We start from the raw sequence: 24,614 nt of genomic DNA, 5'->3' as shown, positions 1-24,614 counted from the left end.
ATAACCTGGTTTATGGGATGGAGCAGCCCAGGGTGCCTCCCTGACCCCGCGGCTGTTTTTTGGGGCTTCCCCCGCCCTTCCCCAGCAGGTTCTTCCCCCTGGGAAGACCCTCGGGGGCGGCAGCCGCTCCCACCCGGAGCCAAACAGGTTTGTCATCATTTCCCCGGGGTGGCATCACCGCTGTGACACTTGGGGGCCCCGGCACGTCCCCCCCGCGCTCTCGGAGGGGGCTGGTGGTGTTTATCTCCAACGCTTGGGAAAATCCCCTTTGGCTGGGCGGGAGGAGGAGGAGGAGGAAGATGACAGTGAAGGAAGGACAGGCGAGGTTGTTTCTGCCGTGCTTTGCAAAGGAGAGCGGAGGCGTGTTTGTGTTGTCCCCACCCTGCCCGGGCTGAAGCACTTTCTCCCCAGACCTGCCGGACCGGTCCCATCGCCCGCGGCTCCGGGGATGCTGCGAGGGCACCGCAGCCCCTCCGAACCCACGGCAGCGCCAGGGTGAGCCCTGTGCCAAAGCGGGGCCACCGCGGTTTGTGCTGTGCCCCCCTGGGGGTTTTCACCCCGCTCCACAGGGAGGAGGGATTTTCGGGGATTCAGTCGTGCTGAAAGTGGCTCCTCCAAGGTTTCACTGGGGTTTTGCCAGAGTTAGCAGCGTTCTCACCTCAGGTGTGGGATCTGAGCGTGGCTCTACTCACGTTCCCACCACGAAGGGGAAGGTGAAGGATGCGGTGGGGCCGGTGGTTGAGGGGTTAAACATGGCCCCGACACCAACAGCCCCATGCGGACAACTGGCTTGGACACCAGCCCTTACTCAGAGCTGTGAGTTGTAATTTGGAGCTCTAACTTGTAACTCGGAGCTGTAACTTGGAGCTGTGACTTGTAACTCGGGGTGTCCCCACTGAATCTGAGCCTCGGCTCCTTCCCACGAGCCGAGCCAGTGCCGGCCCCATCCAGCGGCAGGAAGCTCTGCCCACAGCCCTTGCTTGCTTTGGCATGGTTTTTCCAGCGAACTGGGGTGTATTTTTAGCCTGCCGGAAGCTCCCCCTGGTCATCGGCAAAGGGCTCCATGTGCTGCCGGCGCCCGGCACACCCAGCTGCCGGAGCACCGACATCCCCGCTGCCCAGGGGGGACGGAGCCACAGGGCACAGAAACACCCCCATCCCTGGCAGAGCCCCTGGGAAGGTCTTATCCAGGGTGTGCATCCCAGATGGGCTCCCTGGGTGCCCGACGTGGACGGCTGGGTTTGGTCCGTCCCTGGCACGCAGCCGGTGCTGCCGGCGCTGCCAGCGCTTCTGGGGAGCCCTGGCCGGCCGTGTTGATACAGACACCGGGTTATTTGAGGTGAAAGCAGCCCCTGGCACCGGCATAGCCAACTCTGGCAGCTTCCTGCCGTGCCGCGGCCCCCGGCAAAGGCCGGCTGCTCCCGGCCAGGATGTTTGTACAGGGCACAGGGCCAAAAAAACCCCCCTCTCCTTCCCCGTGCTGCTTCCTTCACCGTGTAAACTGTGTCACCGGAGCCAGGATGGGGATGGAAATCCCAAACCTCCCCGTGAGCAATTTCGAAAGTGGGTGGCGGGGTGGGGACGTGGGTGGAAAGCGGGTGCCTTCCGAGACGAGCTGGTCCTTACTCAGCCGGGCAAACCCCGTGTGGCTTTGCCGCCAGTGATTAGTTTTTCACATGGCTCGTCTGCATCTTCATCCCCTGGGTTTGAAAAGGAGATGGGGAAAAGGAGACTGAAGGAAAAAGAGGGAGAAAATAGGCTGGGGGGTGATGGCACGTGGGTCATGGAGGGGGAATTCACCTCTCTCCTCTGTCTCTCCTCACAGACAGGTTCGGCGGGTGACGTGGTTGATGGACCCAGCAGAAGCCAAATGGAAGAAGGGCCAATTAATTATGTGGAAGAAAGGCGGCTGAACGAGGGCAGCGGACTCAGCCTGGTGAATGGGGGCCGGCTGGAGCCGGGGGGCACCGCGCTGATGGAGTCCAGCGGGTGGTCGCCAGGCCAGCCGCCCGCCGCCGGCAAAGCCCCCCTGGAAGACGTCCGGAACCTGGTGGCCTTCTCGGCGGTGGCCGAAGCCGTCTCCTCCTACCGGCTCCCGCCGCCAGGCTCGCCGTCGCTGCTGTACGAGAAGTTCGACTCGGAGATGAGCCGGGGCGGGCTGGGCGCGGCGGATGGCGTGCCCAGGGGCGAGGACCTGCACGCCCTCAAGGCCGCTCTGGCGCTGGCCAAGCACGGTGTGAAGCCCCCCAACTGCAACTGCGACGGCCCTGAGTGCCCCGACTACCTGGAATGGCTGGAACAGAAGATCAAGACGGCTCTGGGCGAAGAACTGGCGTCCCCGCGTCCCCGCGCCGCCGCCATCCCCCCTCCCACCCCCCAGGAAGGTGCTATTGACCCCCAGCCGGTGCCTGAGGCTGCCGAGCCGTGCCCGCCCGACGGCCTCCCCTTTTCCCAGAGCGCGCTGACCATTGCCAAGGAGAAGAACATCAGCCTGCAGACCGCCATCGCCATCGAGGCCCTCACGCAGCTCTCGGCCGCCCTGCCCCAGCCCGTGGGTGATGGGCAGCCGCCGCTGCCGCCCCCCCCGCCGCCCCCCGCCGCCCCCTTCGGCCCAGGCCCCCTCGCCCCGCCGGGGGCCGTGTGGCAGCGAGGGGACGAGCCCCGGTACCCGCCCGAGCCGGGGGCAGCACCTGAGCCATTTTTCGGTGCGGCACCGCCCCGGGGCAACTTCTCAGCACCGTGGGGGCTGGAGGCCGAGGGGGCGACGGGGGCTGGAGACCCCATGGCAGAGCTGGAGCAGCTGCTGGGGAACGCTGACGACTACATCAAGGCAGCTTTTAAGAGACCTGAAGCGACCCCTGGCAAAGTGACGGCCCCCAAAACAGAGCCCCCTGAGCGAGCAGCCAGCAAGGAGGCACCGGCTGGCCCCCCATTGCCGCCGGTGCCACCAGAGCCCGACCTGCACAAGAAGACACAGCTGGTCCTGCAGCAGCATCTCCACCACAAGCGCAGCCTCTTCCTCGAGCAAAGCCTGGCGGCGGCAGCTCCCCCGGACCGGCCGGGAGGATGGTGGGCTCCCGGCACCCCTGCTGCGCCCCCCAAACCCTTCGAAAAGCAGCCCAAAGAGAAGAAGAAGAAAATGCCGCCTGAAAAGCCCCCCCCGGCCAAACCTCTCCGCAAGCAAGTGCAGATCAAGAAGGCGAAGCAGAAGGACTCGCAGCCACTCTTCCTGCCCCTCTGGCAGATCAGCCTGGAGGGGTTTCGGGCGCCCGCCGAACCTCCCGCCGAACCCCCCCCCGAGGAGATGCAAACGGACCCGCCGCCGCCGCCATCGGCCTTCCCGCACCAGCCTCTTGCACTAGCCCAGCCCGCCGCATGCCCCCCGCCACCCAACCCCCCCGGTGGCATCCCCCCCGCTCCCGACTCTCAGGAAAGGGGTGCCCCCGGGGGGGGCCCCCAAATTCACTCGGCGCCAGCGGGCTCGGAGGAAGCGCTGGCTGCCCCCCTGCCGGCCACCTCGGCTCCCATCATGGTGGATGACAAGTTGGAAGAGCTTATCCGACAATTTGAAGCCGAATTCGGGGAGAACTTCAACCTGCCGCCCCCTGAGACGCCCGCCCCGCTCGCCCCTGGGGCTGCTGAGGAGCCAGGGGGACCAGCACCAGCCTCGCAAGGGTCCCCTCAAGCCACCGCCGCCGCCTCGGCCCCGAGCAGCGCTCCCCAGCCCAGCCCCAAGAGCTGCGCGTTGTCTCCGGGGAAGGCTCTGCTGTCAGAGCCCCCCTTTACCGCCCGCTCCCCCAAACAGATCAAAATTGAATCTTCTGGTGCTATCACCGTGGTGTCCACCACGTGTTTTTACTCCGAGGAAAGCCAAAACCCGGACGTGGACGATGCCGACAGAACGCCCACCAAGGATGAGGTGCCGCTGACGCCGACTCTGAGCGGCTTTTTGGAGTCTCCGCTGAAGTACCTGGACACACCGACCAAAAGCCTCCTGGACACCCCGGCCAAGAGGGCACAGGCAGAATTCCCCACCTGCGACTGCGTTGGTGAGTGGCCGTGCCAAGGGGTTACTGGGGTGGCATTTCCAGGCGTTTATTTTTCCAGGATTGCCCTGGATATATAACAGAATGTGCCACGGCACCAGTAAAGCGCCTGATTTTTGGGGGGATCACAGAATCACAGAGTCAGCCAGGTTGGTAAAGACCTCTGAGATCATCGAGTCCAACCTGTGACCCAACCCCACCTTGTCCCCCCCACCATGGCACTGATGCCACATCCAGGCTCTGCTCAAACCCCTCCAGGGACGGGGACTCCCCCCCTCCCTGGGCAGCCCATTCCAAGGGCTGATCCCTCTCTCTGGGAAGAACTTCTTCCCCAGGGCCAACCTAAACCTGCCCTGGGGCAGCTCCAGGCTGTGCCCTCTTGTCCCACTGCTGGTTCCTGGGAGCAGAGCCCGACCCCCCCCGGCTCCCCCCTCCTGGCAGGGAGTTGCAGAGAGTGAGAAGGTCTCCCCTGAGCCTCCTCCTGTCCAGGCTGAGCCCCCCCAGCTCCCTCAGCCTCTCCTCACAGCACTTGTGCTCCACACCCTTCCCCAGCCTCGTTGCCCTTCTCTGGCCCTGCTCCAGCCCCTCCACATCCTTCCCAACCTGAGGGCCCAGAGCTGGGCGCAGCACTCGAGATGCAGCGCTCACGTGGTGAAAGGCTGGTGCTGTGGAGCTGCTTCTGCTTTCTGTTCTCGCCTGTTATTTTTATTGGAAATGCTGAGCACCCACCGTGTCGCCGCGGGGGTGGCACCAACACCACGGGCTGGGCTGCTGGGGGTTGGATGAGCAGCAAAACCAAAGGGCTGTTGGGTTTTATTTCAGCCACTCAGCTGAATCCCACGAGTGCATGGTGGTCCCAGTGCCAAAACCCACCTAAACCCCTGGTTCTTTAGGATATTTTCAGCCAAATTAGCTGGTTTGGGGTACCCAGAGTAACCCAAACTTTGGCTTTTCATGTGCACTTATCCCTGGAGAAATCCTTGCTGCTGGGATGCTGCCTTGTTCACTGGCCAATCCAACCAGGATGCATTGAAAAATCACCAAACTCTTGGATTTGTGGGGTTTTGGGGTCTTTTTCTGGTGTGCGTTGGCATTTGTTAGATTTTGCAGCAAGCCCTAGAAAATTCCCATCTGGTCCTTTCAGTCCACCTTCATCCGAGTGCAGGGAGCTGGATCTTCCCTCCCCAGTGTTTATACCAGAGCTGGGAGGAGCAGGGTGAGGATTTGGAGCATCTAGCTGGAAAAATGACCCCCCTACTGCTGGGAGAGGTGGCCTCGGGCTAAGACCAAGCTGCACTTTATTAGTGGGGCTGATGATTATTTATTTATTTGCCTGTAAATGGCAGCAGGAATCAGCCCAAAAGTCACGGAGCAAAGGAAAAGCTTTTCTGGAGCCGCTCGAACTGATCTTGGAGTTTGCCAGGAAAAGATTGGAGTTGCTTTTTCTTTTCCAGCGTGGTTTAAGGGGCTGGGAGAGGGGGGATTCCTGTGCTGCCACCTCTCTGTTTTCCCAAGGAAAACCTGTGGAAGAAGCAATTCAGGAGTGGGGCTTGTTGCCTTATTGGGTGCTGTTGGAGGCTGGGATGAAATCAGCCTTCTCCGCGCGTCCCGTATTGATCCCTGTCTGGACATCTGCATCCCAGCTGAGCCCGGCTTTCTCCTCGGCCTGGCTCCCAGCCAGCTGGACATGATGGGAATGAAAATCAGAGTGGTGAGAGCAGAGAACACAGATCAGACCCGGCCGTGGTGCTGGATGCGTCCCACCCAGAGATGTCAGAGCGTCCCGGTGTGCTGGGGATCCATCCCTGTACCTGCCTGGGGCATCTAGTGCTTCCCACATGGCACCTTCATGCCCTGAAAGCCCTGAGGGGGCTGTTGTTGTGATGGAGGTGTTGGTGGCAGGGCTGTAGCCCCAGTGTCCTACTCCTGTATCCTGAGTGCCCTCCTCTGGTTGCCCCAGTGTCCTTCTCCTGTAATCCCAGGATCCTCCCATAGCCCCAGCATCCTTCTCTTGTGTTTTGATCATCCTTGCCATGGTCTAGTAACCTTGGCAGCGTTGGATCAGGGGTTGGACTTGATGATCTCGGAGGTCTTTTCTGACCTGGTTGATTCTGTGATTCTATGATTCTCCCATAGACCCAGTGTCCTGTAGCCCCAGAATCCTCGTGTAACCCAAGTATCCCTGTCCCAAAGCCCCAGCATCCTTCTCCCATAGTCCCAGCATCCTTCTCTCGTAGCCCCAGTGTGCCCCAGCATCCTTCTCCCATAGTCCCAGCATCCTTCTCTCGTAGCCCCAGTGTGCTTCTCCCATAGCCCATGTCCTTTTCCTGTACCCCACATCTTTCTCTCACAGCCCCAGCATCCTCCCTTAGCCCCAATGTCCTTCTCCTGAAGCCTCAGCATCCTCTTACAGCCCCACTGTCCTTCTTCCATAGCCCCAGTGTCCTTCCTTAGCTCCAGCACCCTCCTGAAGCCTCAGCATCCTTCTCCCACAGTCCCAGCATCCTTCTCCCACAGTCCCAGCATCCTTCTCCCACAGTCCCAGCATTCTTTGGTAGCCTGTATCCTTCTCCCATAGCCCCAACATCCTTCCACCTCTTCCTGGCACTGCAGCTCCTTCCTTGCACAGTCAACTTGGATCATCCCATGAACATCCCCAAATCCTCCAGGAAAGCCTAAAGCAGCACCAATAGTTTTCAGCCCCCAAATTATCCCGTGTTGGTTTTGGCAGCATCCAACCCTGTGGGCAGGACCAAAGGGATGCTCCAGGTGGTGAGCAGGGGCAGGGATGAGGAGGGGGTTTGGAATCTGAATCTCGAATTGGAGTCCAGTGGAATTTGGAATCCAAATCCAGAGCTGGAGTGGCTGGAGCGAATCCCCTGAGCCAGGATGGAGCCGTGGTCACTGCTGGGGTGCTTGGAAGGGCTGTGGCTGCTCGGGGAGGTTTTTCGGTCCCCAACAGGGGTGGGTTTGAGCACCCATTTCCAAGTTTTCCAGTGGCATTTTAGTGCTGGGAGCATCTTCCAGAGCAGAAAATGATGCAGAGCTGCCAGGCTGTTTAATGAATCCCTTCTCTGACGCTCTGACGGGGAGATGAACCCTTGAGTTTGGTTTGAGGGAATTTGGGGGTTTGGAATCCTTTGGAGCAGCTGATGGAAGTGCAAACCCCAAAATCTCAGTCTCCCCCTCCTGTGTCTTCAGAGCAAATCGTGGAGAAGGACGAGGGGCCGTATTACACCCACCTGGGCTCGGGGCCCACTGTGGCCTCCATCAGGGAGCTCATGGAGGAGCGGTGAGGACCTTTTCCCATCCCATCCCTGGGGGGCTGAGAGGGCAGGGGGCCATCAGGGAGAGTGGGGGTCTGTGGGGACCTGCCAGGGGGAGTGGGGGCTCCTGAGAGTGAGTGAGGAGCCATGAGGGGTCCCATGAGGGTGAGTGGAGTCCTGTGATGATGAGTGGGGGCTTGGAAGGGGGAATGGGGACCCACGAGGGGGCTCCTGAGGGTGAGTAGGGTCCTGTGAGGCTGAGTGGGATCCTGTGAGGGGGCTTGTGAGGGTGAATGGGGCTTGTGAGGGCAAGTGGGAACCTATGGGGTCCTGTCAGGGTGAGTGGAGGCTTGAGAGAGTGAGGGGTCCCATGAGTGTGAGTGAGGACCCATGAGGGGGCTGAGGTCATGAGTGGGGCCCTGTGAGGGAGAATGGAGACCCAGGAGGGTGAGTGGGGACCCATGAGGGTCAGTGTGGACTTGTGGGGGTGAATGGAGACCCATGAAGGGGCTCCTGAGGATGAGTGGGGTCTCATGAGGGTGAATGGGACCCATGAGGGAAAACTGGGGCTTTTGAGGGGTCCTGTGAGGGCAAATGAGGGTCTGTGAGGGACCCCATGAGGGCAAGTGAGGATGACCAGAGTCCTGCAAGGGTGAGAGGAGTCCTGTGAATGGGGGCTTCTGAGGGGCTCACGAGGGCGACTGGGGGTCTCCTGAGTGTGGAGGTGGGCGAGTGGGGCTGATGGCTGTTCCTGGCAGGTACGGTGAGAAGGGCAAGGCCATCCGCATCGAGAAGGTCATCTACACCGGGAAAGAGGGCAAGAGCTCCCGGGGCTGCCCCATTGCCAAGTGGGTGAGTGCCTGTGCCCCGCTTCTGTCCCCCCTTGGAGCCCCCCAATGCTCCTGCCCCCCCTTCCTGGGCACAAGGAGGTCCTCCACCAGTGGTGGTTACAGTGGGCAGGGGTGGGATGGTCAATTCGTGGCTGGCAAGGAGGAGGCAAGAGCTGTGCCCACCCCCAGGGAAGCTCCGTGGGGATTCCCACCCTCAGCACGTCCATTGCCTACACTCCAAAGCCCATGGGGGTGAACACAACCATGGGACACCCACATCCCCACAGAAAGCAACCAGGACCCACTTTTGGAGTCCTCCCCATCCCAGGAGGTGGTTGATGGAGTGGTATTTATTGACTTGGCCCCCCCACGTCCCCACAGAAAGAATCCAGGACCTACTTTTGGGTTCCCTCATCCCAGGAGGTGTTTTTGGAGTGGTGTTTGTTGAATTGGCCCCTGTGTTTCCCAGGTGATTCGCAGACACAACCAGGAGGAGAAGCTGCTGTGCCTGGTGCGGCACCGGGCCGGGCACCACTGCCAGAACGCCGTGATCATCATCCTCATCCTGGCCTGGGAGGGCATCCCCAGGACCCTGGGGGACACCCTGTACCAGGAGCTCACCGACACCCTCACCAAGTACGGCAACCCCACGAGCCGCCGCTGCGGCCTCAACGACGAGTAAGTGCCACTGCTGCCAAATCCCCTGAAACCATTGGGATTTCAGTGTTAGGGAGCAAGGCAGTGCTTTAGTCTTGGCCAGGAGGTTTCAGAATCTCAGAATCATTTCAGGTTGGAAAAGATCATCAAGGTCATCAAGTCCAACCATCAACCAGGACCACCACCGTGTTCAGTACTAACCAAGTGTCTCTGAGTGCCACATCCACACATTCTCTGAACACTTCCAGGGGTGGTGACTCCACCAGCTCCCTGGGCAGCCCATTCCAATACATGACCACCCTCTCAGTGAAGGGATTCAATCTAAACTTCCCCTGGCACAACTTGAGGCCGTTTCCTCTTGTCCTGTCTCTTGTTCCCTTTGTGTGTGACCAACAAAATCCTGGCCTCCACACCGACACTGATTCAAAACTTTTTCACCTGTTTATACATTTTTAGCAAACAATGAAATTAATGTTCATTGGTTCTAAATTGCATAATTCTCTTTCATTAATTAGTGTTCTCTGTTGGTTATTGATTTCTTACTTTTTATGCTAATTAGTCCATATTTTTACTCCTTTTAGTATCTTCGGTATCTTTTTTCCTCTGGCAGGGACTTATCAACACACGTACTGAGCCTTTGTTAGTCTCTTCTTTATTTTCTGCTCTCTGCAAAATGTCCTTGTGGTCCTTAAATTCTGCATTCCAGATGTCCAACTTCAACAATCCATGTTTGTGTCCCAGGCTTTAGTTCATTGAAACACATCAGGATTAGTTTATCAAAACTTCAAGTTTCACTGATTTTCCTAAGCTGTGTTCCCACAAAAGTAACTCAACAACTTTGCTAAATGCTAAGAGCGATTTAAGAATAACACACCATTTATAATTAATTTATATGGATTATGATTAATTAAATGGGACAGGACAGGATAGGATGGGGTGGCAATGGGATGTGGGGTCCCTGCTCTTCCCAGAACTGCTGTCACCAAGCTGGTGGCTGATGTTCCTCATGGTGTCCCTCCCTCCCAGCCGGACCTGTGCCTGCCAAGGCAAGGACCCCAACACCTGTGGTGCTTCCTTCTCCTTCGGCTGCTCCTGGAGCATGTACTTCAACGGCTGCAAATACGCCCGGAGCAAAACCCCCCGCAAGTTCAGGCTGGTGGGAGACAATCCCAAAGAGGTGGGTGAGGGGGCTGGAGTGGGATGGCACTGGGGAGGGGTGGGTTTGGACCTCCTTCACCTTCAGCTCCAGGTTTTGCAGCCTGAAAGTAGGATTCCTTGTGAAGCCTGAAAATAGGATTCCCTGTGAATCCTGAGGATAGGGTTCCTTGCAGAATTTTTGATGGATTAGGGAGATGAAGAAAAGAAAGGTGGCGCAAATGGGGTCCCTGTAGAAGCTCCAAGGAAGAAGCCAAAGGGCTGATGGGTTGAGTGAGTGAAAGCACAACAGGTCAGAGGCTGGAGGCTGAACAGTCAGATCTTCATCAGGAATTTAAGCACGTGCTTTGTGCAGGTCATGGTGGGAAGGGTTGGGTGCTGTGTGCTGTCTGTAGGCTCTGTCCGTGATTCCATTCCAAAACCCCTGGGTGACATCCTCCTGCTTTCCCTGCCACAGGAAGAGCTGCTCCGGAGAAGCTTTCAGGACTTGGCCACCGAGGTTGCCCCGCTTTACAAGAGGCTGGCGCCACAAGCCTACCAAAACCAGGTACTGCCACCCCCTTGTCCCCCTGGCAATATGAATGGGTACCAAGTGGTGGTGTTTGGGAGATTTTGGATAACCAGAGCCCTCTCCTCCTTCCACCAGGTCACCAACGAGGACGTAGCAATCGACTGCCGGCTGGGCCTGAAGGAGGGGAGGCCGTTCTCAGGGGTGACGGCGTGTATGGACTTCTGTGCCCATGCTCACAAGGACCAGCACAACCTCTACAACGGCTGCACGGTGGTAAGCAGGCACGGGGTGGGGGGTTGGGGTGCTCCCACCCCAGTTTGGGATGCTCCTTTATGAGCCACTGGGTCCCCAGTTGTCCTACCCCAGGGCAGTGGTCAAAGCACCAAGCCTGATGGAGTTCAAGGACTGTTTGGACAACAGTCTCAGGCACATGGTGGGATTTTGGGGATGTCCTGTGCAGGGCTGAGTTGGACTTGATTATCCTTGTGGGTCCCTTCCAGCTCAGCATATTCTGTCCTCCCTGCCTGGCTCCAGGTCCTTGGTGTGACACCTCAAATGACACCTCAGGTCTGTGAGTGCTGAAGCCACCCCAGCCAGACTCAGGTGCTAACGGGGACCAGCATTTGCTTGTGTCCAACCCACGGGAGGTTTCCATATGGCAGCTGGGGACCAGAGCAGAGGGAATGCCAGGCTGGTGTGGATTCATGTTGATGGGGGAATAAGGAGGAGGTTTGGCCCATCCAGCACAGACCACATCCCTCAGCACCCCGCTGACAGCACCCACCCCCTCAGGTCTGCACACTGACCAAGGAAGACAATCGTGTGGTGGGCAAAATCCCCGAGGATGAGCAGCTGCACGTCCTGCCCCTCTACAAGATGTCCAGCACGGATGAGTTTGGCAGCGAGGAGAACCAAAATGCCAAGGTGGGCAGCGGGGCCATCCAGGTGCTCACGTCCTTCCCGCGCGAGGTCCGCAGGCTGCCTGAACCTGCCAAGTCCTGCCGGCAGAGGCAGCTGGAGGCCAGGAAAGCCGCTGCGGAGAAGAAGAAGCAAAAGGAGAAGCTGATGACGCCGGAGAAGATCAAGCAGGAAGTGCTGGAGCTCCCCACGCTCCAGCCAAATGCAGGTAACAGGGGCACAGGTGAGGTCCTGCCACCCCCAAGCCGGCCGGGAAGCGTGTGAGGGGATTGGGATATGATTGGATGGACTGGTGTGTTGAGGTGGAGAGCGGGAGCCTGGTGGGGTTTTTGGGGTGCTCCCCCCTAATTTGGGATGCTCCTTGAGCCACCAAGTCCCCAGTTGTCCTGCCTATCCAGATGGCATGGATGACTTTTCCATGGCACCTGGGTTTTTCCCTGTGCCGTGGAGCGGTGGGAGCTCTCTCTGCAGCGCTCAGCATGGGTGTGAATCCCGGGCAATGCTGGGCAATGCCAACCCCAACCTGTGTGCTCTGTGGAATTCCCGAGCCTGGCCAAGTGTTTCAGGGTTGTCGCTCCCCTCCGGTGGCTCCCTCAGCCGGCGGGTCACAGGGGCTGTGTGTGCTGTCCCGCAGGTATGGCCTTGAAAAGCGGGATCCCCCCGCAGCCACTGAAACCTTCCATCAAGGTGGAACCCCAGAGCCATTACAACGCCTTCAAGTACAATGGCAACGCGGTGGTGGAGAGCTACTCGGTGCTGGGCAGCTGCCGGCCCTCCGACCCCTACAGCATGAACAGTGTTTACTCTTACCATTCCTACTATGCACAGCCCAATCTGCCTTCCGTGAACGGGTTTCACTCCAAGTTCGCGCTTCCCTCCTTCGGGTATTACGGCTTTTCCAGCAACCACGTGTTCCCCTCGCAGTTCCTCAACTACGGGGCGCCTGAGCGGGGCGGGAGCACCTGGGTGAGCAATGGCTATGAGAAGAAGCCCGACGTCTCGGTGCTGCAGGAGAACCTCAACCACACCTACGGGAACACCAACTTCCCTGAGCCCGTCCCGCATGGCATGCGGAGCAAGAACCACCACCAGCGCACCTACGAGCGGGCCAACCGCTACGCCAGCCAGCAGAAAGCGACGGCTGCCGGGGCACACAGGACTAACCCAGGCTCAGAGGAGGCACCATCCTTTGCACAGAACTGTTTTGGCAGCCGCCCCATCAAGCAGGAGCCTCCGGACCCTCCGCCTGCCATCGAGCCCCTTCCCGGTGCAGCGGCCGTGCCCAGTGCCGACCTGACACTGCCGGCCATCCCGGCACACGGCGCGGCGCCAGAGCAGCGCTGGAGCCCCTTCAAGGCGCCACGGGGTGCGTCTTCCCCCGAGAGGACTAACACGGCCGAGGGCTCGTGGGGTGCGCTGGTGCCAGGCGCAGGCGGGCGGGAGAAGCTGAGCGCCTTTGATGCCACCGCACGCCTGCCGCCACCGGAGAAGCAGTGGCCCAACGTTCTGGCGGCAGGAGAGCCAACGGCGGCGCCGGCGCGCGGGTCGGGATTGCTGCCAAAGCCGTGGAGCCCCTGCAAGCTCGGGGAGACAGCGCTGGCCGGCACGGGCACCTCCAGCTTGCTGGGCTCACTGGGCTTCAACTCGGCTCTGCCGGGACTGCCCAGCTTCCCCGAGGAGCCGTGGGGCTCCGTGAAGGTGGAGGAGCGCAGGACGCCGGCGCCCAGCCCGGGGCTGCCGGAGAAGCCGTGGGAGGCAGCGTTGGGTGAGAAGGGGGCGGCAGGGCCCCGCCGGGACAAACCGTGGGACCCCTTTGGCTTGGAGGAGGATCTGTCAGAGAAGGCGGTGAAGGAGGAGGAGGAAGAGGAGGAGGAGGAGGAGGAGGAAGAGGAGGAGGAGTGGTCGGACAGCGAGCACAACTTCCTGGACGAAAACATCGGCGGCGTGGCCGTGGCACCTGCCCACGGCTCCATCCTCATTGAATGTGCCCGCCGCGAGCTCCATGCCACCACCCCGCTGAAGAAACCCAACCGCTGCCACCCCACCCGCATCTCCCTCGTCTTCTACCAACACAAGAACTTGAACCAGCCCAACCACGGCCTGGCGCTGTGGGAGGCCAAGATGAAGCAGCTGGCAGAGCGGGCGCGGGCCCGGCAGGAGGAGGCAGCGCGCCTGGGTCTGCCGCCGGACGCCAAAGCCTTCGCCAAGAAGCGCAAGTGGGGCGGAGCGTTGGCGACCGAGGCGCCCAGCAAGGAGAGGAGGGACTCGGTCCCCACGCGGCAGGCGGTGGCCATCCCCACCAACTCCGCCATCACTGTGTCCTCCTACGCCTACACCAAGGTGACAGGCCCCTACAGCCGCTGGATCTGAGACGGGCGCAACCGCCGTGGCCCCATCTTACCTCAACCCTCGGCAGTGCCGGTGCCCGGCGTTGCTTCGTGGTGCTTTCTCCTCGGGCGTGGGGAGAAGAAAAAAAATAAAAAATAAAGAGACAAAAGTGAAGCAAAACACAACAGCCACACCACAAAAAAAAAAAATATCCAACCCATAGGAAGCGAACCCGACGCGCGGAGCTGGCGCGGGCATGCGCCGTCAAAGAGCTGCGCCCGGTGAGGAGTTGGCATACCAAGCAAAACTGGGTAAAAAAAGCACCCAGGAGGAACGATGCTGTTTGATGATTTTAGGTAATCTCCTATTTATATCTCCATGTTTTTTAATCTAGCCTCAGATGAATTTCCTAGCGTCCTTTCACGAGGAGAGGTTTTTAATTCCACTTAAAGGAAAAGCCTATTTGTCGGATTTGATTTGATTTTATTTTTTACTCCGATGACGACGACGAAGCCGATCTTCGAAAGAGAAGCCAACGTGGAAAAAACCCACCCTGAACACAAATCCAAACCAACCTGAACACCAAACCAGCTTAAAGGCAAGAGGTGACTCCCTGCAGCTCTGAGGCTATCGGGATCATGTGCTTTACTGTCAGCCGGACACGCTGAACAGCCGAATATTTTTATTCCTAAAGGACATAAAAATACTTATTTTGCAGCTCGAGGAGCCCTTTCTTACAGCGACGGGAGCCCACGAACAAGTGGGACATCCCGGGGCGGCACGTCTTGACTCGGCTCCTCCTCCAGCGGGATTGGCTCCACCGGGACGGAGCGGGCCAGCATCTTTCCTGGTGCCGGAGACCTCAGGACACGGCCGGGCTGGGAATGCCGCTGCTGGGGGGGCCGTGCTCGGGCTCGGACTTGTGGCTACTTTGCCAACGGCCCCAGGGCGAGCAGTGGCGGCGGCGGCATCTCCAAAGGAGCTGACAAGACAAAGAAACAGAAACAAAAAAATACAAAAAACCAGGAAAAAAAAAAACCACAAACCAACCCCAAACTGTGAATAGCGAGTGTTGCTCTCTGTACATCACTGTTGCTAAAGTCTGGTGCTTTCCGTCTCCGGGGGACTTTCTCTGCGCGATCGGCTCCGGGAAGAGCGAATCCCGAAGACTTGGCTGGGCCAAATCCCGCCGGGTCCGCCTTCCCTGCCGGTCCCAGCAAGCCGGCGTAGCGGCCCCAGCGCCGCCGGGGCTCGGTGCTCTTTACTCTCCCCGGGTGCCATCCCTCCTTCCTATGGATCACCGTTCTTCCCGCAAAAAAACCACCCAAACCCAGCTGACAACCCAACGACGATGACGACGACAACCGCGTGGTGCTTTTGGAACAATCTCCGTCGAGACTTCCCGCCCGACGCCGGAGCCGCGCCCAGATGGAGGGGCGGGAGAGCTCCCCAGGAGCGCGGCACAGACAGATCCGGGTTCCCGGCGTCCCCAGGGGGGTTGTTGCTTTTGCACTTTGAGGTGCCTTTTGGAAGAGCCAGCGAGGCAGCGCCGACGCCGTCACCGTGCGGGAACCACCTCGTGTTTACTGTCACCCTCCTTCCCCGCGCACGGGACACGGATCAGCAGGATCTCGGTAAAAAACAACCTGAACATTTACGTGGTCTGATTTTAAACCTGTACATAGGGAAAGAATTTTTTTAAAAGCACTTTCACCTAGATTTAAAAAGCGAAACTTAAAAAAAAAAGCAAACAACTCCCCTTCTTCCCTCTCCCCTCCCCTCCCACCCCCCCCAACTTGAAGCAGTATGTTTTAAACAAGATTATCGTGGGAGAACTGTAAATACTGGCAGAATATTTAACATGCTTTGTCCGTCCTTCATCATTAATGATTTTTTTTTTTTGTTTGTTTTTTAACCGTAATCTGTAAAGTCGCGTATATTTGACAAGGAAACTCAACGAGCTATTCCCGCTTTTCTTATAAATACCCAATAGCATATCAGGATTGTAAGAGTTGACGGCAAGTCGGATTTTAGGGATGCCTGTTCCAGCGGGGGACCCGCCGTGTGGTTGGGAGGGGGGAGAGGGGACCCGGCTGATGTGGGGCCGGATTCGGGTGCCGGCCCCATCGGCATCGCCGGGGGTTTGTCTCTGGCTGGCGCGGCGGGGGTGCCTTGGAGCTTCGCCTGGAGCGTGGGGGGGAGAAGGAGCGTTCGGAGAAGGCGATGGTCCGTGTAACCTGTCTAAGTCCTGCTTCCTTGGAGGTGTTTTTGATGCAGGGAGGGGGGTTGGTCCGTTGGCTCTGGGGGGAGCGGGAGCTGCCGGCGCCGTGGGTTGGGGGGAGCAAGAACTGCTGCAGTCTCACGTTTTTACACTACATAACGTCTAACCTACCTCAACTCTCAGTCATTACAAATTCGCACGCTTCAGACTTCTACACAAAACTCGAAATCTATGCACAGCTCTTTTACCCCTTGCTGCTGAGAGGCTGTTTCCAAGCAAAATCTTTCCCTTTACCCGCCCTGGCGGCCGCGCTCATCCCGCCCGCACCGAAGCCACAGGGGTCACGGAGTTCGAGGGGGGAAGGAACGTTTTTAATCGCTTCGGAATGGGATGTGGGGACCTCGTTTTGCAGCAGGTCGTGGCCACAATGGTGCTAGAACAAAACCCGTGGTGGAAACCCCGGGGAGAGCTCGGCACGGGGAGCCCCAACCGGCTTCTTCCGTCCCGCTGCAGGCGGGAAATGAGGGGTGCATTTCGGGTCCCCCCGTCCCGATGCTCTCGGGATGAGGCGTGGGAAGGAGAAGGAAACCAGAATCCCTGAGGTGCCTCAATTGCTGATTTTTCCTTTTAATACTGGAGTACGCTTTGTGGGCTCTATAAGGCATATTTTTATTAAATGAAATCTTGTAATACAAACGGTGCTATGGTGTTTTAACAAACTGTATCACGCTTCTGCCTGATTCCATCTCGCTGAGGTGCTACTAATGTATATATGAAACTAAGGAACCAAGATATAAAAAAATAAAGCAATGTCGTTGAGAAGGAAGTTTACCTTTCCGGAGCGACAGCTCAAGGTGTGCCGGGAGCCGGTTGGGTTGATGCAAACCGGAGTTTTGTCATGTCCAATGTGTCCCGGGGTCGTGGTGGAGCCGTTCCCTGCAGAGCCGGTGTGGTGGTGGGATGAGGTGCTCAGATGTATGTGGGTGTAGGGTTTGGTCAGAGGTGTGATCTCGGTGCTCAGCGGTGCTTGGTCGTGGTGTGTGGACATGGTGCTGAGACGCGGTGTTTGGCCACGCACCGTGGATGTAGTGCTGGGGCGTGGTGGTCAGTCACACACTGGGGACATGGTGCTGGGACACAGTGTTTGGTCACACACCGTGGGTGTGATGCTCGGGCGTGGTGTGCAGACATGGTGCTCAGACGTGGTGTTTGGCCACACACTGCGGACGTGGTGCTCGGGCACAGCGGTCAGTCATGCATCGGGGGCGTGGCACGTGGACATGGCTCTTGGACATGGTGATCAGTCACACATCGGGGATGTGGTGCTCAGACGTGGTGCGTGGACACAGTGCTTGGATGTGGTGCTTGGCCACGGTGCTCGGACATGGCACGTGGACATGGTGCTCAAGCACAGTCACACATCGTGGATGTGGTGCTCGGGTGTGGTGCTTGGACATGGTGCTTGGGCACGGTGCTCGGCCAGGCATCACGGACATGGCACGTGAACATGGTGCTCAGACATGGTGTTCAGACATGGTGCGTGGACACGGTCACACATCGTGGACGTGGTGCTCGGGTGTGGTGCTCGAACAGGGTGTGTGGACATGGTGCTCGGACACGGTGCTTGGACACAGTGCTCAGCCACACATGGTGGACGTGGTGCTCGGGCATGGTGCTCTGCTGTGGTGCTTGGACGTGGTGTGTGGACATGGTGCTCGGGGCACGGTGCTCGTCCACATCCCATGGACATGGTGTGCAGGCACCGCGCTCGGACATGCTGTGTGGACACGGTGCACGAACGTGGTGTGTGGACATGGTGCTCGACCACGGTGTTCAGACGCAGCACACGGACACGGTGCTCTGCTGTGGTGCTTGGACTTGGTGCATGGACATGGTGCTTGGGCACGGTGCTTGACCACGTCATGGACATGGTGCATGGATATGGTGCTCGGGCACGGTGCTCAGCCATGCGCTGTGGACATGATGCGTGGGTACGGTGCTCAGACGTGGTGCGTGGACATGGTGCTCTGCTTGGTGCTTGGACTTGGTGCATGGACTCGGTGCCTGACCATGGTGTGTGAACCTGGTGCTCGACCGCAGTGCTCCGACATGAGGTGTGGACACGGTGCTCAGTCGGGGGTGTGTTCACGGTGCTTGACCACGGTGCTCGGACATGGTGCATGGACGTGGTGCTCGGGCACAGTGCCTGACCACATCATGGACATGGTGCATGGACGTGGTGCTCGGGCACAGTGCCTGACCACATCATGGACATGGTGCATGGACGTGGTGCTCAGGCACAGTGCCTGACCACATCATGGACATGGTGCATGGACGTGGTGCTCAGGCACGGTGCTTGACCATGTGTCATGGATATGGTGCATGGACGTGGTGCTCGGGCACGGTGCTCAGCCATGCACCATGGACGTGGTGCTTGGCGACAGTGCGTGGACATGGTGCTCTGCTTGATGCTTGGACTTGGTGCTTGACCACATGTCGTGGACATGGTGGATGGACACTGTGCTCAGATGTGGTGTGCGGGCATGGTGCTTGACCACGGTGCTTGGACTTGGTGCATTGACTCAGTGCTCAGCCACGATGTGTGAACACGGTGCTCGACCACGGTGCTGAGCCAAGGGGTGTGGACGTGGTGCTCGGACGTGGTGCTCAGACGTGGTGCATGGACACGGTGCTCGGACGCGGTGCTCAGACGTGGTGCTCTGCTTGGTGCTTGGACTTATTGCATGGACTCCGAGCTCGGACAATGGTGCTCCACCACGTGTTGTGGGTGTGGTGCTTGGCCGTGGTGGGTGGACACGGCACTCGGACATGGTGTGTGGGCACGGTGCTCAGCCATGAGGGGTGAACACGGCACTTGGCCATGGGGTGTGGGCGTGGTGCTGAGCCAGGATGTGTGACCGTGGTGCTTGGACTCGGTGCTCAGCCCAGTGCACGTGGTGTTGTGCCCACACGTGGGTGCCGTGTGTGGGTTCCACGTGTGGATGCGGCGCTCGGGCACCGTGCACGACCACGGGGCTCGGATGTGCTGTGTGACCGTGGTGCTCGGGGACGGTGCTCAGGCACACGTGGTGCTGGTCCGGGTGCACGGGCGTGGAGAGGGCGCTGGGCACGGTGCATGGACGCGGTGCTTGGGCACGGTGCTCACACAGCAGGCACAGGCACGGTGCTTGGGCACAGAGCATGGGCACGGTGCTCGGGCACAGAGCATGGGCACGGTGCTCGGGCAGAGCGCCTGGCACGGCTGTGGTGCTCGGGCACTGTGCACCCCATGGCACCCCCATGGCACCCCCGTGGTGCTTGGGCCAGTGCACAGCACCCCTGACCCCACGGCACAGCCCCCCAGCACCGCCTGGCCGGGCCCTAATCCTGGCACTGCCCCCTGCACCGTGCCAGCCCCACACCTCTGGTGCTGCTCAGCACCGCCACCCCCGGCTCCCAGCACCGCGTCCCGCACCACAATCCCGGCTCCCAGCACCGCGTCCCGCACCACAATCCCGGCTCCCAGCACCGCGTCCCGCACCACAGTCCCAGCTCCCAGCACCGCGATCCCGGCTCCCAGCCCCGCGTCCAGCCCCGCGTCCAGCCCCGCGCTCCCGGGCTCAGCCCCACATCCAGCCCCGAGCCACCCCCGCGCCCCCGCAGCTCCTCGCGCTCATCCTCCCCCATCCCGCTTCTGCCCGGCTCTTTCTTTTCCCCTTTTCCCCCCTTTTTTTTCCATTTTTTGGGGTTTATTGGTGCTACTTCCCCCCCCCCCCCCGGGCAGCAGCCCACCCGCGCCCCTCAAGGCAAATACCTCAGCCCCCCCCAGCCCCCGCCAGCGAGTCCGGGGTGAATCTTTCCGAAATCAGGGATCCTTTCGCAGCGGTGTTTCCTCCTCCTTCATTTCCCCCTCTTTGTTTTTGCCCTCCTTTTCTCCCCCTCCCCTTTCCGCCCGGGTTTTTCCTCAGTTCTCCGCATCCTTCAGGGATTTACAAACCGCCGGAATTTCAGCCTCATTTTAATTTCGGGAGCGAGGAGGTTTTGGGGTGGTTTTTTTGTTGGTGTTTTTGTTTTTTTTGTTTTTTTTTGTGTTTTTTTTTGCCGGTGGTTTTTTTCCGCACCGCGGCGCGAAGGAAAAAAAGAGGCGATAATTCCAAATTAAAAACCAGGCGCCGTTTCTTCTCAGATTCGGGAATTCGGTCGGAGGCGGGGGGGGGGTATTTTGGCGTTTTTGTTGGGCTTTTTTTTTTTTTTTTGGGATAATCGAGGAGGGGAGGTGGGACGGCGGCAGGTGGAGGGAGGAGACATCGCACGGGTGTCCCGGCGGCTCCGAAAAATCACACTTGAAGATTTCTTGGTCGGCTCGGGACTGTGGTTACTTGAAATGAAGTTTTTTTCCGGGGCGGATCGAGGACCGGTAGATTTTTTTCCCATGTCTCAAGGCAATAGGATTAATGTGTATTAAACTGTAGATACTTCTAGGACAGTAAATTTATGCTGATAATTTTATTTTGTATAATTTTCCCGTCTTTCTTCCCCCCCCCCCCTTCTTTGTGTTGTTTTATTTCCCCTTAACCCCCTTTTCTTTCCCCCAGTGTGTCGGTAAATTTATTTTTTAGGATGCCTAAAAATTGCAAGTTTGGATCCTCCCCCTCCCTCCCCCCCTGGTTTTGGTTTTCTTTTTTTTGTTTGTTTATTTTTTGTTCTGTTGTTGTTTTCTGTTCTTTTTTTTTTTTTAATTTGTATTTTATTCTGAGTTGGCGCGGCCGTGGGGCCGTGGGCTGTATTATTCCTGATATCTTTAAAATATTGTGGGTGTTTTAATAAATTTTATATTTATTTTTTGCACTCAACATGCGGCTCCTCCACGGCTTTGTGTTCCCAGATGGAATGGAATGGGGTGGGAATGGGCGGGGAGGGAGATGTGGGGTGGGAATGGGGGGCAGGATGGGGGGCTGTGGGATGGGGGGGCAGGATGGGGCACTGGGTGTGGGAATAGGGGGGAAGGATTGGGCCCACCTGAGGGAGGGGCAGGATTTAGGGAGAGGGGTTGGGATAGAAGGGCAGGATGGAGCCTTTTTGGGAACAGGGGAGCAGGATGGGGCCCTGGATATTGGAATGGGGATCAGGATGGGGCTCTGTGAGTGGGAATGGGGGGGCAGGATGGGCCTTTACAGGAATGAGGGAGTCAGATATGGGAGTCTGGGAATGGGATGGAGAGTGGGATGGGGCCCTGTAAACGGGAATGGGGGGGGCTGGATGGGATCCTTTGGGGGGTGGTTTGATGGAACCCTGTCTGTGGGATGGGGGCAGGATGGGGCTCTGGATAAGGGTTGGGGTGGGAGTGGGGGACAAGCCTGGGCTCGATGGGAGGGGAAGGATTTTGGGGGGGGAATGGGATAGAAGGGCAGGATGGAACTTCCTTTAGGATGGGGTTCTGGAGAGGGGTTGGGAGGGCAGGATGGGGCCCTTCTGGGGGGAATGGGAGGATGGGGCCCTGTCTGGGGGGGTGGGACTTTCCTTGTGGGAAGGGGGGGCAGGATGGGGCCCTGTGTGTGTGTGTGTGGGGGGGGCTCGATGTGGAAATGAGGGGGTCAGGTTGAGACTCTCTTTTGGGGAGGGGCAGGATGGGACCTTTTGGGAATGGCGGGGGGGAGGGGTCGGGTCCCCTCCTCTGGGGTCCTCCGAGCCGCCAGGGGGCGCTCGGCGGTGCAGGGCTGAGCCGCGGGGTGACCCCGGCGCGCGCCCCGGGATGGCGGCGGGGCTGGGCCGGGGCCCGGTGAGTGTCCGTCTGTCCCCGCGTCCCTGTGTCCCTGTGTCCGTCTGTCCCCGCGTCCGTGTGTCCCTGTGTCCGTCTGTCTGTCCCCGCATCCGTGTATCCCTGTGTCCGTCTGTCTGTCCCCGCATCCGTGTGTCCCTGTGTCCGTCTGTCCCCGCGTCCGTGTGTCCCTGTGTACGTCTGTCCCTGTGTGTCCCTGTGTCCGTCTGTCTGACCCTCTCCCTGTGTGTCCCTGCGTCCGTCTGTCCCTGTCCGTGTTCGTCACTGTGTCCCCGTGTCCGTCTGTCCCTGTCCGTGTCCCCCCGGTGCCGGCCCGCGGCTCCCCCCGGGAGATGTATCCCTCCCCTCGCTCCCCTCCCGGGCCCTCGGTGCCCCTGAAGGCAGCCCCGTTTCCATCCCTCCTTTCCCTGGTTCCCCTCTTCTGGTTTCCCCCCACTCCAGTTCGCCCCTTTCTGCGATGCCTCTGAAGGCAGCCCCCATTTCATCCCATCTTCCCGCATTCCCATTCCTCCATCCCTCAGTTGCCCCGGTGTCCCCCACTCTGTACCAGCAGCCTTCCCTTCCCTTGCCTTGCCTTCCCAAACCTTCCCTTCCCTCCTCCCATATCCCCCCGGGCACAGACAGCCCCCACCCACTCCCACCCCCAGCCCCCTCTGTGTGTGTTTGGGGTCTCTCCAGGGTCTGCCCATTTCCTGTGTGTGTGTTTGGGGTCCCCCAAGGTCCCCCCACTCTCTGTGTGTGTGTTTGGGGTCCCCCAGGGCCCCCCCAGTCTCCCATCACTGTCCCCCCCAGCTGTTCCTGCGCTGCCGCTCCTGGCGCAGCCTCAGCTCCGGCTCCGAGGGGGAGTCGCACCTGACGCGGGTCCTGCGGGAGAGGTTCCCCAGGGCCTCCTCCATCAAGGTCGTGGACATCTCAGGTAAAGCTCCTTGTTCTCCTCCTCCGTCCTCCCAGTTACCCTGTCCCAGACCCCCGGCGGGTCGGGGCTGTGGGGGCACAGCAGTCCCTCCTGTTTGCTGGAGGATTTGCTGCCCGTGTCATTTCTCAGGAGGCTGCGGGGCCATGTACGAGATCCACATCGAGTCCGAGGAGTTCAGGGAGAAGAGGACAGTGCAGCAGCACCAGATGGTCAACCAGGTGAGGGGGCCGGGGGTCAGGGGGGACCCCAAGGGAGCACAAAGGGTGTGGAGGGCACTGGGGAGGGCACAGTGAGGGTGAGCAGCACAGAGCTGGGCACTCTGGGGCACTTGAACCTTCACGGATGTCTCCCAGAGTCACTGCTGGACACACACACTGGGACTGGGAAGGGTAGTTCTTCCTTCCCGGTTCAAAAAGTGTGTGCAGCTCTGAGCTGGGGGCTCTGGTGGTGTCTGTGCACTCAGTGCCTGCAGTGCTGCACACACTGACAGGATTTGTGCTGTGCCTGCACCCAGTGAGTGCTTCACACTTCCTTTCCCCAATAATAACCAGTGCAGCCCTCTTTTCCCCTCCCTTCCCAGTTCAAACCAGTTTAGCTCTGTGTGCAGCACTGGGTTGGTGCTTTGGTGCACACACAGTGCCAGAAGTGCTGCACACACACACTGAGAGATTCCTGCTGTGCCTTTCACTGCAGCCCTTCTTTTTCCCAGTAATAACCAACGCAGCCCTTTCCCCCCTCCTTTCCCAGTGCAAAGCCAGCCCTTCCCAATGAATTCTGGAGCTGTGGGTGCTCAGAGCTGTGCAGTTGTGGGCTCTGGGGGTGTGTGAACACACAGTGCCCAGCTAAAAGTGGGTGTTGCAGGCACAGTGCTGTGCACAGAGAGGATCAAATGCTGTACAGGGTGGCTAAAACTGCAGCATTTCCCCTGTAACAAAGTCTAGCTCGTTTTTGCCTCCCCAAAGCCTTTCCCTTTTCCCCTAATCATTACTGAGGAAACAGCAAAGCCCTTCCTGTGACAGTTCAGGTGCTGCTCCGTGAGTGCAGCACTTTGTGGGCACCGTGTGTGCACAGACCCCCCCCTCATGCCCAGCTGGGAGGGCAGCCAGCACAGCCCCCCTTTCCTGGTAATAAATAGCGGCCATTCCTTATTTCTCTCCTCATAAATGAGGAGGTGTCTGTGTGGCACCTGTAGCTGTGTCCTGTGGGTGCTCAGTGGTGGGGGTGGCACACACACAGCCGGGTGCTGAGCTCACCTGGGCAGTCGCAGTCCTGCCCACAGGTGAGCGTTTAAGAGCCCAGCCTGCCCTGTTTTTACCCCAATAATCATCAGAATCATCATGGAAAACAAGGGCTCAGAGCTGGTGTAGCTCTGGTGTGGCATTTAAAGCTGCCTGCAGCACTTCACGGAATATCCTGAGCTGGAAGGGACAAGGATCATGGATCCAACTCCTGGCCCTGCACAGACACCCCAAAATCCCACCCCGTCCCTGAGCGTGTTTTCCAAACCCTCCTTGAGCTCTGGCAGCCTTGGGGCCGTGATCAAATCCTGGGGGGCTGTTCAGGGTGCCCCTGACAGTGCAGGCCTCTTTGGGGCTGCATTCAGAGCTTTCGACCCTTTAGAACGTCCCTCCCTGGGCTGGTTTGTGTCACACACAGGACCGGGTGTCTGCCAGCACAGCAGAACCTGGAAGTCGTGTGTGATTCCACGTGAGACTCTGCCCCACTGGTTCTTTGATCCCAGTGACCTGAGAGCCCCAAAGCTGTGCCCAGCCCCGGGAGTGACCCCAGAGCTGTGCTTGCCTTGCAGGCCCTGAGTGAGGAGATCAAGCACATGCACGGGCTGCGCATCTTCACCTCCATCCCCAAGCCCTGAGGCTGCTCCACACCAATAAAGTGCTCCAGGGCTGCTCTGGCTCTGCCTCCCTGGATGTATAAACTTCAGCCAGTGTCGTGTTTTCAATCAGGGTGCCTGTGGGACGGGGAAAGA

General features: G+C 59.1%; 4 protein-coding genes across 5 annotated transcripts; all 4 read left to right on the top strand.

Moving 5' to 3' along the window:
- Positions 1–1,623: 1,623 nt before the first annotated feature.
- On the top strand, positions 1,624–20,785 carry TET3 (tet methylcytosine dioxygenase 3). Its single transcript, XM_039384606.1, has 9 exons — positions 1,624–4,049; positions 7,248–7,338; positions 8,071–8,164; positions 8,612–8,820; positions 9,826–9,976; positions 10,412–10,501; positions 10,601–10,738; positions 11,258–11,591; positions 12,018–20,785. The coding sequence occupies exons 1-9, from the start codon at positions 1,718–1,720 to the stop codon at positions 13,751–13,753; spliced, it is 5,175 nt and encodes a 1,724-aa protein (XP_039240540.1). The 5' UTR covers positions 1,624–1,717; the 3' UTR covers positions 13,754–20,785.
- Positions 11,571–24,568, top strand: BOLA3 (bolA family member 3). Of its 2 annotated transcripts, none has more exons than XM_039384609.1 (4): positions 11,571–11,591; positions 22,504–22,627; positions 22,757–22,845; positions 24,435–24,568. In XM_039384609.1, exons 1-4 carry the CDS (start codon positions 11,586–11,588, stop codon positions 24,498–24,500), a joined length of 285 nt encoding a protein of 94 aa, XP_039240543.1. In that variant the 5' UTR covers positions 11,571–11,585; the 3' UTR covers positions 24,501–24,568. The 2 variants fall into 2 exon arrangements, with proteins under 2 accessions (XP_039240543.1, XP_027592455.1); XM_027736654.2 differs by lacking the exon at positions 11,571–11,591 and adding an exon at positions 21,655–21,711.
- LOC120323882 lies at positions 17,172–20,785 on the top strand. Its single transcript, XM_039384608.1, has 2 exons — positions 17,172–18,158; positions 18,311–20,785. Exons 1-2 carry the CDS (start codon positions 17,187–17,189, stop codon positions 18,419–18,421), a joined length of 1,083 nt encoding a protein of 360 aa, XP_039240542.1. The 5' UTR covers positions 17,172–17,186; the 3' UTR covers positions 18,422–20,785.
- On the top strand, positions 18,930–20,785 carry LOC120323881 (leucine-rich repeat extensin-like protein 5). The gene is made up of 2 exons (XM_039384607.1): positions 18,930–19,377; positions 19,412–20,785. The coding sequence occupies exons 1-2, from the start codon at positions 18,935–18,937 to the stop codon at positions 20,193–20,195; spliced, it is 1,227 nt and encodes a 408-aa protein (XP_039240541.1). The 5' UTR covers positions 18,930–18,934; the 3' UTR covers positions 20,196–20,785.
- Positions 24,569–24,614: the final 46 nt, after the last annotated feature.

This window comes from Pipra filicauda, unplaced genomic scaffold, assembly GCF_003945595.2.
Source record: "Pipra filicauda isolate LSUMZ 115617 unplaced genomic scaffold, ASM394559v2 scaffold364_size791107_pilon, whole genome shotgun sequence".
Taxonomy (NCBI): Eukaryota; Metazoa; Chordata; class Aves; order Passeriformes; family Pipridae; genus Pipra; species Pipra filicauda.
The sequence above is the reverse complement of the archived record's forward strand: the minus strand, read 5'-3'. Positions and strand labels throughout refer to the sequence as shown.